Source organism: Myotis daubentonii, chromosome 1 (assembly GCF_963259705.1).
Source record: "Myotis daubentonii chromosome 1, mMyoDau2.1, whole genome shotgun sequence".
Taxonomy (NCBI): domain Eukaryota; kingdom Metazoa; phylum Chordata; class Mammalia; order Chiroptera; family Vespertilionidae; genus Myotis; species Myotis daubentonii.
The window spans coordinates 209,226,393-209,246,469 of record NC_081840.1 but is presented as its reverse complement, the minus strand read 5'-3'; the positions used below and the strand labels follow the sequence as shown (position 1 = coordinate 209,246,469).

At 40.3% G+C, this 20,077-nt stretch overlaps 1 protein-coding gene across 6 annotated transcripts in view; it reads right to left on the bottom strand.

Annotated features, from left to right (window-relative positions):
- Nucleotides 1–4,264: 4,264 nt before the first annotated feature.
- PDS5A (PDS5 cohesin associated factor A) overlaps nt 4,265–20,077 on the bottom strand; it is a 114,653-nt gene continuing 98,840 nt past the window's right edge. For 5 of the 6 annotated variants that reach the window (XM_059673033.1, XM_059673041.1, XM_059673037.1 and 2 more), the window contains 5 exons: nt 16,751–16,813; nt 15,619–15,764; nt 12,217–12,325; nt 8,732–9,084; nt 4,265–6,911 (listed from right to left, as the gene is read on the bottom strand). In XM_059673033.1, coding sequence (XP_059529016.1) covers nt 6,908–6,911; nt 8,732–9,084; nt 12,217–12,325; nt 15,619–15,764; nt 16,751–16,813 — 675 coding nt within the window. In that variant the 3' untranslated portion in view covers nt 4,265–6,907. Of the gene's footprint in view, nt 6,912–8,731; nt 9,085–12,216; nt 12,326–15,618; nt 15,765–16,750; nt 16,814–20,077 lie in introns of those variants that run through there. The other variant, XR_009449684.1, reaches the window with a different exon arrangement.

Genomic DNA, 20,077 nt, shown 5'->3' with positions numbered 1-20,077 from the left:
CGATTCCCAGTGGGGGACTTACAGGAGGCAGCCGATCATTGATTCTCTCTCATCATGGATGTTTCTATCTTTCTCCCTCCCCCTTCCTCTCTGAAATCAATAAAAATATACTTTTAAAGTGCCATTATTATTTTTTTTAGGCATATTTTTATTGATTTCAGAGAGGAAGGTGGAGGGAGAGAGAAACATCCATGATGAGAAAGAATCATTGATCGGCTGCCTCCTGCACGCCCCCTACTGGGGATCGAGCCCACAACCCTGGGCATGTGCCCTGACTGGAACTGAATTCAGGACTCTTCAGTCTGCAGGCCGATGCTCTATCCACTGAGCCAAACCAGCTAGGGCAAAAATGGCACTTTTTAAAAAATATACATTTTTATTGATTTCAGAGAGGAAGAGAAGGGGGTAGAGAGAGAGGGAAACATTGATGTGAGAGAGATACATCAACTGGGGATTGAACCTGTAACCCAGGTAGATGCCCTTGACCAGGAATCAAACCTGAGACCCTTTGGTCCAAGGACCAATGCTCTAACCACTGAGCAACCGTTGGCCAGGGCTAAAGTTCTAAAAATTGACAAAAGTCATTTTTACTAGCTTTTGGTGTGGAATGGTAGACTAGACGTTAGGTAGAACAAATAGCCTCTTCTGTGCTCACTTTCTTCACAGTTGAAACAGCCAGGGCAGACAAGCAAGCAGGGACCAGCACTCTGATCTGATGGTTCCTGTGGGAGAGGTGCTGTGTGGCTATTTCCAAGGAGAGGAAGGGGTCTTTGGGGTGAGAAAATGAAAAGCATCAGTGGTGCTGAGCTTTATGAAGCCCAATGAAGCAATTCTTTTTTCCCCTCTAATATGTTTGTACTGATTTCAGAGAGGGGGAGTGGGAGAGAGAGAAACATTGGTTGGCTGCCTGCTGCATGCCCCCTACTGGGAATTGAGCCCACAACCCAAACCGGGCATGTGCCCTGACTGGGAATCAAACCAGCGACTTCCTGGTGCATGGGGCAATGCTCAATCACTGGGCCACACCAGCCAGGCTCAATGAAGCAACTCTTAATATTCTGATCTCCTCCACACTATCAGCCAGTTCCAACACAAATGAAGGCCTAGGTGCCAAGCTCACACCTACAGGGTGGGGCCCCTTCACAGCTCCTGAAGCTCCTTTACTGGGCTTCCCTTGGGGCATTGCCCTGCTGAGCATCCAGGAGATGTGTTAAGGTCTTCAGGAAACCCTTTTCTCCAGCAAAACCAGGTTTGGCCTCCTCGACTCTACATTAGTATTATTTAAAAAAAAAATTTTAAGTTTTTAAAATTGATTCTTAGAGAGTGAGGGGAAGGGAGACTGAGAGAAACATCAATGTGAGAGGGAAACATCTATTGGCTGCCTCCTACATGCCCCCTACTGGGGATTGAGCTCACAACCCTGGGCATGTGCCCTGACCGGGAATCAAACCAGCAACCTTTTGGTGCATGGCATGAAGCCCCATCAGCTGAGGCACACTGGCCAGGTCGTGCGTTATTTTAAGGCACATTTCCATCACCTCCTGGTTGCTAGCACTTGACACTGGGAAGTACTCAAGCCAAACCTTCCAGGCTTTCTGCCCGAATTCACAGAGCAAATGCTTCTCTTGAGTCCGAGCAATCTGTGCTCTCATGATTCAGTTTTCCTAAAATGCAGCTCATCGAGTTGCCATTCCAGCCCTTTCTGAGCCTCTCTCTCAATTGTTATTGTTGGAAAATATTAATCATAAGCCGGAATATTAAGATGAAAGTGAGCTCAGGCAGAAATTTTTCTGATCTGCTCCTTCCCACTTTCAGAACCCGGTCCTCCCGAGTCAAAGGGCGGACAGGACATGCATGTGCACAGTGGCTTTCTCCTTGCTTCCACTTGTGGGGAATTTGTGATTTCCCTCATCCTGCCAGAGCCGTGGTTCTCAACCTTGGCTGCACATTAGAATCACCTGGGAATCTTTTTAAACTCCTGATTTCGGGGCCTCAGGTGATTCTAATGTGCAGCCACGGTTGAGAACCACCGTGCCAGAGGAAGGGTAAACTCCGGGTTGCTCACAGCCTCTGCCAAGATTATCAGTAAGATAGAAATCATGCACAAAGATCAGGCCTTCAGACAATAAACACGCCACTGCCATGTATGCGGTCATTGTTAGGAAAACATGGGGTTCGCAGGAACCCGGAGGTGGTCTAACAGTTGAGTTTATAAAATCTTTGTGGAAGTTTTCCTCTGGGTCAGCTTTGGAGACGGGTTCTGCTCGACTGCCATGGTGTGGGGATCCCTGGCGAGCCAGGGAAGATCCCAGTTAAGTGGGTGTGAGAAGGGAAAGTGACCTGTCTAGTTTTGATCCTGATGAGCCATGACTTCTAAAAAGAGGCAGCAGGATCTGCTGCACATAATTCTAAGCCAAGCTGCCAAACGGTTAATGAACGCAGAGCCCCAGACGTCCTGGGCCGATTCTACATACTAACTGTGAAAGCCCCAGTGAAAATGGTCTGCCTTTCAGTGCGCAGCCTGCAGTGGGATGAAAAAGGGCAGGGCCTCGTCCGTCTTTGCAGCTGACCTTTCTCTGGGAGAGTACACTCCATCACAGGCAAGGGAAACCAGATGGCAAAATGGCCCACACCTTCCTGAAGGGGTTCAGCAAGGGGGAGGGGAAGTGGTGTGTGGCCACCAGGGTGAACATCTAAAGAAGGCCCACAGCAAGACTGAAATGGGTGCTTGGGTCCCACAAACTTGCTTCCTGGAGAAGCCCAGTCCCTCAACGTAGTTTGTCCAAAGGAGCCGCAGGAATGATCACACCCTTTTGTGCTTGGGATGGGGCGCACGCGGGATGGTGGATGAGCAGGAAGTTTGGAGGCTGGGACCAGGTGTTCTAGCCTGCGAGTTGAGCAATGCTTCGCACATGGCAGCGTTCACGCGGGGTTTGTGTTGCTGAAGTAGTAGCCGTCTCCTGGCTCTTCCCCAGCCGGGGTTTGCCCACCCTTATGCTCATCTCCACTCAGGGGCCCTAAATCTGGAGGCCTGTGTCCTGGTCCAGCTCATCTCTGAGGTGGCACCTGCTCAGCCCAATTTCTTTAGGGACAGACCTACACTCACAATTGTCCAAACTGCACTTCTCTATATCGAAAAGGTAGGGATTTCTCTGCTTCTACAAGCATCTATCAGGGGTCTGAAGTCCAGACTTGATGTTTCACCTGAAGTCACATCTCCCTGTGTTGTCCTAATGTTCTCTATTGGGAGTCCTTCAAAGGTACCAACCAGTCTAGTGTTTCCAGTGTCAGCCCTTGGCATTGTGCCCAACACTGAAGTCCTCAGCACCAGCTGGTCCTTACAAGTGGAGCCTTGTACATGTTCCTGTTGGACTTGGAGCTCTAGTTGGCAGGAGGAGGTGGTGCGTGATTACGCATGCTCATTCCATTGCTCTACCCCAGTGATGGCGAACGCGTGTCAGAGATGACATGCAAACTCATTTTTTTGGTTGATTTTTCTTTGTTAAATGGCATTTAAATATATAAAATAAATATCAAAAATATAAGTCTTTGTTTTACTATGGTTGCAAATAACAAAAAATTTCTATATGTGACACGGCACCAGAGTTAAGTTAGGGCTTTTCAAAATGCTGACACGCCAAGCTCAAAAGGTTCGCCATCACTGCTCTACGCTGTCACTGGCTGGCAGCACTTTTGACTTGTAGGCAATGCCACTATTACTATCTAGGCAGGTTGCAAAGCTCCCTGTCAGAGTGCTGGAGACTTCTTGGTTTCCAGTGGTTTCTATTGATAGTTTATCCATGTGAAAGTGAAGACAGAAAAGTCTTGACAATCAATATAAGTATCAAGGTGTGGCATCATAGTCCCATTGAGGGTAAAATACGGGAGCAGGCAGAATAGCTTCTCATTCTATTCACCTCTTATTCCAGACACATTTATGTAATCTACTTGTTCTCCATGAAGTAGCTTTTAACTAAATAAGCATGTTTGGAATTTACAATAAGTAGATGTATCACACATAGTACACACAAAAGGCCACTTTTAAGTTCTTAGGTTAAAAGCAACTTCTAAAATTTCCCAAATGTTAATCAGAATTTATCACCTATTATGCTCTCCTTCAGTCACTGTAGGAAGTCTGAAGGTGGCATTTAATTTCTGAGGAAGATCTGTAGACTCCAGAATCTAAACAGAAAATACACAGACATTTCACCAGCTTGTAACATACCAGGAAATACATGAATATTCAGGGTTCCACACTACTATATAATGCTGCATTTCTTGATTTTATTTGAAACAATGCATATTTTTTATCATTTTATGGTAGGATTTTACATGTGTCATTTACACAAATTACAAGGTTCTGCTTCAAGTCTTTAAAAAAATTTTAAAAATTCGGCCCATGTGCAGCACAATAATATGCAAAACTACTTTACATTATACACACTTTTTATCAAAGGAGATACAAAATTCTGGCTTGTAGTTTTAGACAAATACAAGAAGCTTCAAACTAGACACAAAGGGTTAATTAACATTAATTCTCAATATAAGTCTGCACTTTGTGTTGTATTTCTCTGAGATGTAAATACCAAATTCCTAAGGGATTTTACTTTTTCCTTTTTCAAAGGAAAACTGACCAACTTCCCTTACACAAGTCCCTCTCCACCAGCTCCATCTCTACCATCCCACTGTCCCTTTCCCTTAGTGCCAGACACTTGCATGATATTACAAATCAGGGTATTACGTGCTTGTGGACCAGATCCTTTCCATTAACTCCTCTCCTGCAAAAATCTATGCAGGCAGAGCTGATGCAAATGCTTCATTATTCAATAGGACAACACTAGGTGATCTAGTCAGCTGTGATGTTGAATCACTAAACGAAAGGAGTGGAGAGAAAGGAGGTCCCTACCCAGTGTGCTTTTCATTGGTGACAAATTCATGGCGTTAAGAATCAAGCTGTCTGATGCTAAGAGAACTTTAAAATCTTTCTAAACAGAACACGCCCACTGATTGCTTGAGGGACTTCTCTGATGCTTATGCATAGATATTTTTCAGCGTGTTGGAGGCAATATTTTATGCGTTACATCTAAAGGGTTATAAAAAGAGGCAATAAGGAAGAGTAGGGCTTTTTCTGCCCTCTTAAGGTATTTTTCTATCACTGGCATCCATTGTTCCCTAACCATTATCTGATACCGAAATGTGTGTATATGCATATTTAAAAGAATTACCCATCTTTCACTCAGTCAATATACAGCCAACTCTTGATTATCTATTAGAACATAAGTGACATTTACTACAAGTAAATTTCACATTTAACATAATCATCCTTTTGGTACACAGCTCACGTTCACTGTTTTACACCCCCTGTAGGCCATAGCCTATCAAGACCAAGTTAGAGCGCACAGAATTGTGTACGTTCTCTAACCACGCTGGGGATGTGAGGAACCTGGGTGAACACATTCAGCAAGGGCTTTGGGAAGGAGCCTAATGAGGAGGAGGGGCAGGCTCCGCCTCTTGAGTGTGAGAAAGGACAAGCTGTTCGTCGCTCCTGATTTTTCGCTTATAATATGCCTTCATTATTTTGTTTTAAGTTTATGATTACTACAAGATTCAAAACCTGAGGCATAGTCACTATTTTATATAGATAATGGAGAGTTGACTATAATCATGTTTTTTAATGACTTTAGCCCTTTCACATAAAAAAATTTCACAACATATGATAAAAAGATTAAAAAAGACTACCATATGACATCTAGAAGCATTTATTTTATGCAAAAAACTTAAATATGATTATGTGTACACAGAGGTGCACACATTACCTATGCTGAACAATACCAAGAAACAATATATCGATGCAACAGTTGTTTTCTAAAATAAACATTAAAATGGAGCCCAGACTGCCCGACAAAAGCAACACACTTCTTTCCCAATAGCACAATGCTGGAGGTCAACAGCATCCCACACCTCCAGCTTCCTCATAGAGCCGCCCAACCCCAACTGTTTAAAAAACTGACTTTTTTTTTACATCAATAAAAATATGGTGACAAACATTAAAAAACCAAATGCTGGACAGTCTTTACTCCTTTAAAATTTCAAATATTCCAACATAATCATAGGAGTAAAAACCACTTTAAAATGATATGCTTTATGAAACAACAATATGTACATTTATTGCAAATTATATTAAACTAAAATGAAGGGGGGGAAATCAAAATATGAAGTGATATGAATTAATAATTTTAATTATTTTCTCATTCTGATAAAAATCAGAAATCAACATTTATAAAATTGCCACCACATCACTTTTCATAGCAGGGAACTGAAATCTGTACATCTCATTTTTGCAGAAAAGTAGGCAGGCAGAAAGAATTATACATAAAAGTTTCCAAAAGGAAAAACAAATATTTCATCTGATCTCTTTTCCTCTAAAAATTAAATTCAGTAGGCTTCTACTTTTTTCTTGTGTAACGCGGGAATTCCTGGCTCTAAAATTGATGAATTTTTCAGTGTCAGTGTAAGGACATCCTGTTACTTTCTTTAACATAAAAATATGCAGCATGTAAATTAATGGTGTATTTACGCCTTTAAACTCCAGATATGCAGGAACTGGAACCAAGTGTTAAGCAATTTGCTTAATTATTGACTTTTCATAAGAAAAGTCGGGGGGGAGGGGGTGAAGAACAGAGTTGCTTTTAGCCTCTCTCTCTCTCTCTCAAGAGTTTCTGCTGTACATTCCACCAGAGGACTGTGGTCATGAGAAAAGGAAGTAATATTTTCTTTCAGTTTTCAAGGCAGAGAGTGTGTCTGAAGTTCGTTTTCTGTTCAGGGACACTTTGAATTCAATTTTTTGCAGAAGTTGAAGCTACTTCTGTTTGGCCTTCATTTTCTCCCTTTGCCAATGAGTTTTCTTTTACCTTGGGGACAGACGAAAGCAACGTTAGAAAATATGTCAACATGAAAATAAACTGGAATTATTTCATTTCTATAGTTATAAGCTAAAACCTGAAAATATATATTTTTCACCTGAGACTTTACTTGGTTTAAGAAATATTTCCCTAACTCTAAAAAACAAAATGCCAATGAACAAGTTTTTCAACTATTAAGTGCTGCTACCCAATGTCGGATATGCTTACAATAATAAAATAGGAGCTGTTATTTAAAATAATTGTCATTTTAAATTAATACTTTCAAAATGATATTGTTATGGAAGAAAATTACTGGATACTATGGCAAAATAAATTATAAGCAGCAGAATAAGTTTTGATTCCTGAACTGGGTAAACAAATACATTTTAGCGTACTCAAAGAACAAGGAGAAAATTTAGCTTAATTCTGTTTTTTTTTTTTTGTTTTGTTTGGTTTTTTTTGTTGTTTTTTTTTTAAAAAATGTATTTTATTGATTTTTTTACAGAGAGGAAGGGAGAGAGATAGAGAGCTAGAAACATCGATGGGAGAGAAACATCGATCAGCCACCTCCTGCACATCTCCCACTGGGGATGTGCCCGCAGCCCAGGTACATGCCCTTGACCGGAATCGAACCTGGGACCCCTCAGTCCGCAAGCCGACGCTCTATCCACTGAGCCAAACCGGTTTCGGCTAATTCTGTTAAGTTAGCAGAATCTCCCATGCTTCTGGAGGGCCCATCTAATAGGTGAGGGAGGGAGGACACACAGGGCTTGGCCTCATCTGGACGTGTTCTCTTCTGCTCCCAGATCGTGATTTTGGTCTGCCTGCAGTTGTCCAATTCAAGGGCAAGGCATTAGTAGCTACCTGGCCGGTGCAATTCTGCACTTGTAATCAGCCAGATCAGTATTAAGACTGTGTCTCCTCAACAACTTCAAACTTGGGAGAGAAAAATAAGGGAGTTTTTTACTTATAGCCCCATCACTACACAGACAGATATTGTTTCTTGACCATACTATACAAATGGCTGATTTTTATAGATGTATAGAGTGAATTCATCAAGGGATTTTCTCATAAGTTAACAATACCAAATGCAGCCCAAAATATAAACAGTAACATTTATTGGAACATACACATGAACACACACACAATAAGTAGCTAAGGGAACACATTTACTATAAAAATCCAAAGGGATCTAAAAATTCTAATTAAGGTGACAACTTAAAACGTTCAGCATCAACTCCCAGATTAAGAAGCAAAATCTATGCCAGTAAATTTTTGTTCAGATAATCCATGTTTGGTGGGATAAAATATCCATTCTTGAGTCAGTAAATAAATTATATAAGTAGGAATCATCTTTGAGCGATCAAAGATGAGCAGCCTGTGAGGTTGTTTCATTGGGGCAGGTGGGGAAGAGGTTAAGTTGTTGATTTATATTAAAATTAACTCTAACAAGAGGAATTAAAAAGTAGGAATATACCTTGTTCATGTGTCAAGACTACTACTTTCTCCATTCTGGGACTTTTATATCTAAAAGGTAGCTATTTATTTTAAGTAAATCCTGTGCAAGTATGTTAAGGAGACCAAACAAAAGATTATACTGTTCTTGATATATAGAAATATCAAAATACCATATCCTAATTAAAAATGAACCAAAGGGAAAAAGGAAATCTTTTCAAAATGATGTCCTGGAGGTTATGAAATCAAAACAAATGCCATCATAACCCACTCAGGAAACCAAGGGCTGTGTTCACTCCTCAATGCCAAGTGTTTGGGGGTGACTGACACCTACTAAGCACAAGGACAAGTTCAGGAAGAACAATGTGCGTTACCTTTGCAGGTCAATCTGTCTCTCTGCTGGCGCTGCCTTTTTGGCTCCGTCCTGCAGTTTGGGTGCTTTGGCGTTACCTGCTTCCAGGCCGCCGGGGCCTTCCTGGCTGCCCGCGGCTCTCTTCCTTCCCTTGCCAAGAGGTTTACTGACATCATCAGTTTTGGTTGCATTGCCCTGAGATTCAGACTTGGGTCGACGTCCTCTCTTGGGCTTTGAAGGGGCAGGTGGTCCGGATTCATCTACTTCCTCATCTGTTTTTTGTTGGATATTCTCTGCACCAGCGGCCGTGACTGTTCTTTTCTTTCCTCGGTCACTGCTGATGTTGCCCTGGGTAGCCTGATCAGAATTAATCTCCTAAAAGAGCACAAGACAATTCGATAATGACCACATATGAACAGGCAACTCATAGAACACATGCAAGTGTTCAACAAAAATACTGGTGGTGAGAGAAATGCAAATTAAAATAACAGTTGGGCATTAGTTTTGATACAGGAAAATGAAAAAAATTCAGAACTGCAAAACCTTTGTTGGTGGGTATGTAGAGAAAAACGTACTCACATACCCTGCTGGTAAAAATGTCAAATGTTCCAAAATTTCTTTTCTTTTTTTTTTTAAATCTTATACTCCCCAGGAAAGCAAAGAGCTCCTGGATTTGGTCCAATAAGCTTTCTTTAAAATGACCTAAGTGTTCCAATTTTTTATGAAAGCAATATGGAAATATCTAAAATCTGTAATATTTACTCTTGACCCAGCAACCCTCTCAGAGAACCTAGCCCATAGAAATAAAACCACAAGTATTTAATGCCACACTGTTTGTAGTGGGAAAAGGGGGGAAAGACAATATTTATGTGCACACACACATAAAAAAATAAGTGAAAAAACATTGTAAAGGGAAAAAATGAAGAGATAAGGCTGTTTAAAAGGGGAAAAAAAGACTGCATTAAAAATCACACATTAGCATATTCACACATGCATGAACATTATGAACATGTGCATATGTATAAAAAACTCATGGAAAAGCCAAATGAAGAGGAAACCAGTTGGTTAGCTACACGTATGAAGAAAAAGATTCCTGCCCTGGCCAGTGTGGCCAGTGTTGGCCCATGCACCCAGATCACAGGTTCAATTCCAGGTCAAAGGCATGTACCTGGGTTGCAGGTTCCATCCCTGGCCCCCATCAGGGACATGCTGGAGACAACCAATCCATATGTATCTCTCCCTCTTTCTCCCCCTTCCATCCTCCCTTCTACTCTCTAAAAACCAATGGAAAAAATTACCCTTGGGTAAGGATTAACAACAACTAAGAAGATTCCTAAAGGATGACGGTGGCAGTACTGCTTGCCTGAATCCAGAGATGTGTCTTCGTTCTTCTTTTAACCAACTCCCTTATTCATCCTTCATATTACAATCTGATTTCTCTCATAAGAAAACATCAGGAGAGAATGTGCTGATGTATAACCATGCATATTCAGCCTGCTGAATAATTTTTATATACATAACTAAAAAACTGGTTTATGCATCAATCTCTTTGAGAAATTGGCAAGCAAGAAACACTCCCGTAGATCTTTACCTTCTTTTTGCATACTAACAGTATAGTTTTTTGAGCCTACAAGACTGAGAACCAGACCCTAAGAAGAAATGACCCTATCAACTTACGGGAGACCTGATAAGGAGGCTATCTATTGGGCTTTTGTCAGAATATAACCAATCCATCTTCTCAGGTTACAGTGCATTTGTTAAAGCATTCTTTGAAAGTATGAAAGAGTTTAAATAAGGGTTTGGAACAATATAATATAATAAATCAATTAAAACGTGTCGTTTCAGTCTCTCAGAAATTAGAATTCAATGTCCAATTTATCTTATATAGAATTTTGCAATGAGGCTGGAAAGATCATGGATAGCTGTTTGACTAAACACTTGTACCTGTGCTACCCCCCTTAATATTTATTGTAAGTATGTTTCACTGAATGACGGTGGCAACATGCAATTTTGCATCTAAATTTGTTTACATTAAGACTGTTTAATTCTATACAAGGATCCAACAATATTCAAATGTATTGCTTTCTGAGTTCCAACTATGTTGAGAGATTCCTTATATTGGTTAAATCCACTGACATAGTGAATGTCATACAGCAGACGGCAAGGGTTTGGAGGAGAGACTGATCTAAAATATATCCTTGGGGGATTACTTTGTTAACTATATAAATGTCCAACCACTATGAATCTGGACAGAAAAAATTCAGCTACCATGGGATAACTGTATAGTCATTATTTTATGTCCCCAAAGGTAATTCCTAAAAATTTGATAAATACCATAAATATATGGTGGGCAATACAAAGATAAGTATATCAAGAATATAATCTGGTCCTAAGCAGTCTGGCTCAGTGGATAGAGCGTCGGCCTGCAGACCGAAGGGTCCCAGGTTTGATTCCTGTCAAGGGCACGTGCCTTGGTTGCAGGCACATCCCCAGTAGGGGGTGTGCAGGAGGCAGCTGATCAATGTTTCGAACTCTCTATTCCTCTCCTTTCCTCTCTGTAAAAAAATCAATAAAATCTATATTAAAAAAAAAAGAGAGAGAGAGAATATAATCTGTGTGAAGAAAAATAATAGTATCTTCATGTGCTTCCTACTGAGAAATGTTATTAATTTCATTCTATGGTTGAATGGAAGCTTAGAAATCAAGCAATCTGCCCAAGTAAACACACAGCCAGGATTTAGACTCAGGTGTTTCTGATGATCCTACAATATTATACTCCTTTCTATCCTACCAAAAAGTTGTTAAGAAAACTGGGTGCCAGAGTTAAAAGGTCAACAACAAAGACTGCAGCTATTAAACAAAAACTCGAAAACATTATAAAAAGTTAATTCATAAATTTAACTTTTTTTAAAAAAAAAATTTTTTTTTAAAAATATATTTTATTGATTTTTTACAGAGAGGAAGGGAGAGAGATAGTCAGAAACATCGATGGGAGAGAATCATCGATCAGCCGCCTCCTGCACATCTCCCACTGGGGATGTGCCCGCAACCCAGGTACATGCCCTTGACCGGAATCGAACCTGGGACCCCCCCTCAGTCCGCAGGCCGACGCTCTATCCACTGAGCCAAACCGGTTTCGGCCATAAATTTAACTTTTAAAAGTAAAACAGATACAAAAGAATGGTGACCCAGTAGGAGTTAATAAACTTTTGAAAGTTAGATCCTAAAAAGTCAAATCCTAGTCTTTCAAGGCATGGGAGAGGGTGGAAGAAGGACACCATTATCACAGTGGGCGACCACGTAAACTCCTATAAAAGGAAGTCAGGGGATGTGGGCAGAAACGTTGTTGGAGAGTGAAGCACACTAAATGCAGCAAGGGGTGGTATACACACATGTGAGATATGTAGTACACATTAACTTCTTGACTGTGGGTTTCTTGCCCCTATCATGAAATTTATAATAAGGATCTTCATGAGAGAAATCTACTTGTTATATTTTAAAATTTACCTTATTCTTTACTGGGTCAATATTCTTTGCAGGTGTGACAGAAATAATCATCACAGGGTTCTCTTCATTTTCACTAACTCCAGTTTCTGCTGCCTCTGAACTCTGCTCCCTGTGGAAGAAAAATAAACCAAAGCTTCTTTATGTCACCACATGAATAGAAAGTTTGCTCTCTCACCATACCAATAAGGAAACAAATGTTCAGGCTGGTTTAGAAGAAGCAATGTTAGCAAGATTCAGATCTGTGGTTACAGACCACTCACTGGTCTCTTATTAGTAAGGTTATTGATTTCCATTTAATCTTACTAATATAAGATAGAAATGACTATCGAAAACCACCTGAGAGAAAGATTAGTTGTCAAAAAAACAAAACAACACAACTATTCTAAGCCTATCTCTTGGGGGTAAAAAATCCTAAAACAAAACAAAAATATAATGATAAATTATTATTGTCTCCAGTATAGCTATCTCTAGTCTGTGTTCTTTTTTTTTTTTAATATTTTATTGATTTTTTATAGAGAGGAAGGGAGAGGGATAGAGAGTTAGAAACATCATCGATCAGCTGCCTCCTGCACACCCCTATTGGCGATGTGCCTGCAACCAAGGTACATGCCCTTGACCGGAATCGAACCCGGGACTCTTCAGTCCCCAGGCTGACACTCTATCCAGTGAGCCAAACCAGCCAGGGCTCTAGTCTGTGTTCTTAATGCTTTGCAAAGGTGGAGGCTGCAAGAGGCCACAGGGGAGGTGACTGAGCCCCACCATCTCTGGAAACCATAGATTTCACATTAATTTATTGTATAATTTTGAGTTCTATTGATAATTCTCTCACTTCTTTCTGAAATCAATAAAAACATATTTTTTTAAAATTCACAAGAACAAAATCTCTGAAAGTCACAATATTTAGTGTTGATAAGAGTGAGCTGGAAATTCTTATGCAGTAGCTACAATAGCACATGTTTGACATCTATATATAAGCCTAAGCGACCAGCCGACTGTACACACAAAAGTCTGACAACATGTATGAATGGACTCATTTCTCAAAAACTGCCGGGAGCCGGTCCATCCTTGCTGTTTCAAGGGACCTGGCATATATGGCATACTGTTCTTAATATCTTTGCTCACCTTCTTGGCACTATGTGTTTTAACCAAGGTCTCCTCTCTGAGAAAGGTTGCTTCCCCAGGTAGGGATTTTCCCCTGAAGTTAGGGAGGGAATAAAACCCCTCAACTAAGTGCCAGGCGGGTAATTAATCACTTTAACTACGAACAATCATGCTTAAGCTACATAATCTTTACTCCCTGGAATGGAGATAAGAAACGCCCTAACCTTTGTAATAGAGATTGATAGGATTGAATCAACTGGTATAAATACAGATGTAACAAGATAGAAAGACACAGAACTTATAAGACAGAACTTCAGAGACAGGGCTTGGAAGACAGGACCAAGAGAGACAGAGCCTAGGCACAGAACCTACACAGAGCGTTCTCCAGAGACAGAAGAACTTCGCTGGAGAGAGCATGCCGGAGGATCCTGGACAGGGACTGGCCTCGGAGCCTGGAGGCGGAGCCTGGCGAGAGAGCATGGCAGGGGATCCTGGACTGAACCTGACTGCGGAGATTGGCAGGAGAGCCTGACTGGAACCTGGTGACTGAGCCTGGCTGGAGAGCCTGGACGGAGCCTGGCTGGAGAACCTAGCAAGACAACATGGACACAGAACCTGGCTGGAGATCCTAAGCAGAACCTCTCTGGAGATCCAGACCAGAACTTGGCTGGAGATCCTGGCTAGGCTGCTGATCAACTGAACACTGTCTCCGTGTCCTTCCTTCTTCGCCGACTACGTCTACACCTTTGGGAACCCCTGGACCTGCTGGGGTTGGACCCCGGCAAAAAACCATCCAAACTACCACAACTTATCCAACAATCTATATATATATAAAAGCCTAAGTGACCAGCAGACTGGCCAGTAGCTACGATACGCACTGAACACCTGGGGGCAGATGCTCAACGCAGGAGCGGAAACCACAGGCATGGAAACATGGAACAGACTGATGAATCTCAGAGGGAAGGGGGGAGGGAAGAGGGCGGGAAGAGATTAACCAAAGATCTTTTTTTTTTTTTTTAAAATATATTTTATTGATTTTTCACAGAGAGGAAGGGAGAGAGATAGAGAGTTAGAAACATCCATGGGAGAGAAACATCGATCAGCTGCCCCCTGCACATCTCCCACTGGGGATGTGCCCCTGACCGGAATCGAACCTGGGACCCCTCAGTCCGCAGGCCGACGCTCCATCCACTAAGCCAAACCGGTTTCGGCTAACCAAAGATCTTATGTTCTCCTTAGTCCTGATCAGGCCAGGCTGAGGGACCCCACTGGTGCATGAATTCGTGCACCGGGCCTCTAGTGTTAAAATAAACAGGGAATATTTTTATAAGTGGAAAGGTTATTTTTACTCAACTCATGCATATAAATTCAATTTAATTAAGAATTATATTTTGCCCTGACTGATTTGGCTCAGTGGATAGAGCAGCAGTTCTCAACCTATGGGTCGAATGACCCTTTCACAGGGGTCGCCTAAGACCATGCTGTATATCAGATATTTACATTACGATTCAGAACAGTAGCAACATTACAGTTATGAAGTAAAAACAAAAATAATTTTATGGTTGGGGGTCACAACATGAGGAACTGTATTTAAAGGGCCAGAAGGTTGAGAACCACTAGGATAGAGTGTCAGCCTGCGGACTGAAGGGTCCCAGTTTCGATTCCAGTCAAGGGCATGTACCTTGGCTGCGGGCACATTCCCAGTTGGGGGTGTGCAGGAGGCAGCTGATTGATGTTTCTCATTGATGTTTCTAACTCCCTCTCCCTTCCTCTCTGTAAAAATCAATAAAATATATTTTAAAAAAAGAAAAAAGAATTATATTTTTGCCTGGCTGGTATAGCTCAGTGACTGAGTGTTGACCTATGAACCAGGAGGTTATGGTTTGGTTCCTGGTCAGGGCATATGCCCAGGTTGTGGGCTTGATCCCCAGTGTGGGGTGTGCAGGAGACAGTCAATCAAATGATTCTCTTTCATCACTGATGTTTCTATCTCTCTACCTCCCTCAATGAAATAAATTTTAAAAAAGGAAAAAAAAGAATTATATCTTCCTATGTTAAAATTTCACATATAGATATATATAGAAGACATTTCCATGTAAATTAATTATATTATAAACCCTGTGTTTTTTCCATTTAACTTAACGTTATAGTACACTCAAAATTTTCATCATTAGTGCTAATTTAGCACTATTATTTTGTACCAAAATATTTCCTAAAGGCTATTTTTATGATATAGTGCTTTAGGAAAAATTAAAAGATAAATCAAGTTGTGAAACAAAAACAAATGGGGAAAAAAATTACCTTGACCGATTTCCTGTTGAAGGGTTTAGCTCTGAATTGACATTAATGTTGCTTCCAGTCTCAGGTCCAGTGCTCCTAACATACGGTTTCCTTCCCGTTGCTGATAAAGGCTTGTTTACTGCACCTAGTACTCCAGTAGGTTTTGGCTAAAATGAAATATACATGTTATTTTATACCTTACTGAAAAGAATACATACACATTTAGGCACATGTAAGAAATATTGTTTAGCTTAAGCCAAGGAATTATTGTTATTTTTATAAAGTCTATCCTAAATTTCTTAGAAAAGACAAGTCTATGAAACTACATTTATTTGAATATATTAATTACAAGTCAAGTATTACCTGTACTTAATAATTAGGCAATATTTAATTATTTCTTATTGCTCAACTGAAATAAAAGTGCCCCCAAAACACAGTGAATAGAATAAAGAAGACATAATAAAATGTATTACAAATAAACTATTGAGGGTATATAGTAATAGTTCAGATAGTGTTAATTGAAAATTAAATATTTACATTTGCTCTTCTAGGGGTCATATTACTTTTATATAATATAAACTGTCTAACTCATTAATACTTTGAAATTATTTCTTCTCTTTATCTTACACATCTAAATTTATTATACTACTTTTCAGGAAAATCTGCTTTGTGGATTCTAAACTTTAGAATCAGGACTGATGAGAACGCATGATCATAATTCAAAAGTGTTGTTCATGGCAATAAAAGCTCCAGAGCTCAGCTGGTGTGGCTCAGTGGTTGAGCACGGACGCATGAACCAAGAGGTCCCTGGTTTGATTCCCAGTCAGGGCACATGCCTGGGGGTTTTGGGCTTGATTCCCCAGAAAGGGGGGAGGTGATGGCAGAAGGAAGCTGATCGATGTGTCTCTCTCATCAGTGTCTCTCTCATCGGTTTCTCTCTCTTTCCCTTGAACTCTAAAATCAATAAATATATTAAAATAAATAAATAAATAAAAGCCCAAGAGAACAAATGCTTTAGCTGATACAATCCACAACATGATCTCTAAGAATCAAAAACTATAAAATCTGGGAGACAGTTAATGGTTATATCTCAGAGTATCAGAAGTGATATATATATGAAATAAAGATCCCCAAATTATCTAGTACATAATACCTTTCCTGTTAACAGAAGTACTCTCGTCTCTTCTGAAATATAACTCTTGTCATTACAGAAATCCTATTAAAAAAAAATCAAAGTGAACATGTGTATTATCGTTACATTTGTGTTTACATATCAATTAATCAAATAAAGCATATTTAATGCACCATGCCGTAAGTCTAGCTTTAAAATTAAATCCATGGCACATAAGACTTAGGCAAATGTCAGAGATAAATTACTTAAATCATATTTAAGATGAAACGCTTGCATTTTTTCATATTTTGATTTTGTCCAAATCAAAAAGGTAAATACACCATCAAAATATAATTAAGTGAATTAAAACAAATGTGGACACTGAAAATACTTTCCTGAAAATTGTATCTAGAGCTCAAATTTGATACTCCCGTGCTTTTCTGTTAAATATCCTGGGAACAGCACACAAATAATCCACAGTGGTGTCAAAGAAGCAAATGCTTTACTACAATCAAGAAGTTCATTAAAGTCACATTTTCTTTTATTATGTTTACCTTCATACTAGTGTTACAGGAAAGAGCAGCGAGCTTATATGTGCCCATAAAGAAATCACTTTTGACATGTGTTCTAGGCAAAGCTGTACCTTTTTTCTTTTATTCTTGCACAAAGGCTTTATGTAGCTATATTACATGTTACAAAGCCTAGGCACGAAAGTTCATTTATTTTATTCATGAAGATATGCTATAGCCTCACTAGCACTGTCTCAATATGCCTAGTTTTCCAGTGTTTCAATTATACCAGATTAAAAGCAACATGTCAGAAAAGGAAATGAGGAAAGTTGTTCACTGAAAACAGAAAAAAACCAAGTTATTATTATGAAGGAAAAAAAACACACCAAGTCTCAAATATCAAATTAAAAAAACTATTAAAATTATGTGTAGTGACAAAACAATTTAATTGTTGAGAACAGGATCACTACTGTATGAAGATTCTATTTGGGTACTATTCCAGTCATGACAGTTCTGGGTCAACAATAAAGTAAATTTAAATTCAAGAGGTCACTTAAGAATATTTGTAAAGATGAGTAAATTCAATTAAAGGGCAAAGCACTTTATAATCCTTATTATTCCAATAAAACAGGCACAATAAATGCCAAATACTAAAACATTAAAGAAAATCTGATTAAAATTTTCGTCAAAGTATGGCATTCAAAGTAGGAAGCTTCATTTCCTAGAATGTTCTTCTGTAAAATACTGTGTGTGAGGTTGGGGGAGGGGGAAAATATTACTCTGAAGTCTATCTTCAGGTTTAAAAATGTGTAAAAAAATTTTTAAGTGCTGTATTTTTTCCAATTATAAAGCACAGGAAAATTAAACTTCAAAATACCACCTTAAAGTAGGAAATAAAGGATTAAAAGAGTTTTTAAGAATGTTAACACTAAATCATTATTAAAGGATACAGTCAAAAGAAAAATATTCCCTACTCAATATTCTTTCTCTCCTTGACATGACTAATAAAAATATATTTAAAAAAAAAGTTAGCTAGAGAAACGTAAAGGAGATTGAGTTAGCTGGAAAACTTATTTACACGAAAAACTTAATTTGCTGATAGTAGAATAAATGTACTATGCATTGCCCTTGGTTTGGCTCAGCAGATAAGAGCATCATCCTGCAGACCGAGGGGTCCCAGGCTAGATTCTGCTCAAGGGCACATGACTGGGAGAAACCAAGATGGCCGCATAGGTAAACACCGGAGATTGCTGCTTAGCACAACCACTTCAAAAATACAACTAAAAGACGGAACGGACATCATCCAGAACCACAGGAAGGCTGGCTGAGTGGAAATTCTACAACTAGAAGGAAAGAGAAAAGCATACAGAGACTCAGAGGAGGTGCAGTGTGGAAGTAAAATACAGAGGTACAGAGGTGCATGCGGAGAGGGTTGGCGGCTGAGGACATGGTTGTCTTTTTCAATCGGGAGTGAGTCCCAAGCTCTGAGCTCCAGTTCTGGGCGAGTCTCTGGGGACCCAGACTCATACGGGAGAAACTGGACTGTCTGGCATCGGTTGGAACTCGAGGGCAGCTTTCTCTCGGGGTGCTTGCAGGGATTGCCGGGACACTGAGAAGCAGGGCCTCTGAGGGCAGGACTGAGAGCAGCTATAACTGCTCGCTCCACCCTGTTGATCCCCTGAGACACCGCCCTGCCCAAGCCATGGAGGCTTTTGCATATGAAAGGCCTGGCCCTTTGCAATCTGATAATTACCTAACAAACTGCAGCTGGCCCAAGGCCCCTGGGCAACTTGCATTGCATCACAACTGGCTCCTGCTGGATGGCCTCAGGCAGAGGCTAGATTTGCACCTCCTAAGAGATCCAGGAGCCAGTGTGCCTGGTGGTCAGAGTGGGACCATACAGATTGCAGCTCCTTGGAATCATAAAGGACACACTCATGGGGCAGACTCAGCGAGCACCAAAGCCCCATTGAAGCAAGTCTTGCCCCAGAGGGGTGTCTCCAGCACAGAAGTTCTCCCACTGCAGACACAGCTGATTCTCACAGCCAATTGGCCTGGAGGTCAATCCCTCCCAGTGTTACCTACAACAATCAAGGCTTAACTACAACAAGACTGTGCATAAAGCCCACAAGGGGGTGCACCAAGAGTGTCTACCTCAGGTAATTGGGGGAGGCTGAGCCACTGGGCCCTATAGGACACCTAGCACAGAAAGCCACTCTATCGACACAGCGAAGCACAAAAAAATGCGGAGACAAAGAAACAGGACACAACTGACAGAAATGGAGGAAAGCAAACTACTAGATATAGAGTTCAAAACCACACTTTTAAGATTTTTCAAGAATTTTTTAGAAACCGCAGATAAACTTAATGAGACCCTCAATAAATCTAATGAGACCCTCGAGGTTGTGATAAAGGACCAACTAGAAATTAAGCATACACTAACTGAAATAAAGAATAATATACAGACTCCCAACAGCAGACCAGAGGATCTCAAGAATCAAGTCAAAGATTTGAAATAGGAAGAAGCAAAAAACACCCAACCGGAAAAGCAAAAGCAAAAAAGAATCCAGAAATATGAAGATAGTGTAAGGAGCCTCTGGGACAGCTTCAAGCATACCAACATCCGAATTATAGGGGTGCCAGAAGAAGAGAGAGAGCAAGATACTGAAAATCTATTTGAAGAAATAATGACAGAAAACTTCCCCTACCTGGTGAAAGAAATAGACTTACAAGTCCAGGAAGCGCAGAGAACCCCAAACAAAAGGAATCCAAAGAGGACCACACCAAGACACATCATAATTAAAATGCCAAGAGCAAAAGACAAAGAGAGAATCTTAAAAGCAGCAAGAGAAAGAAACTC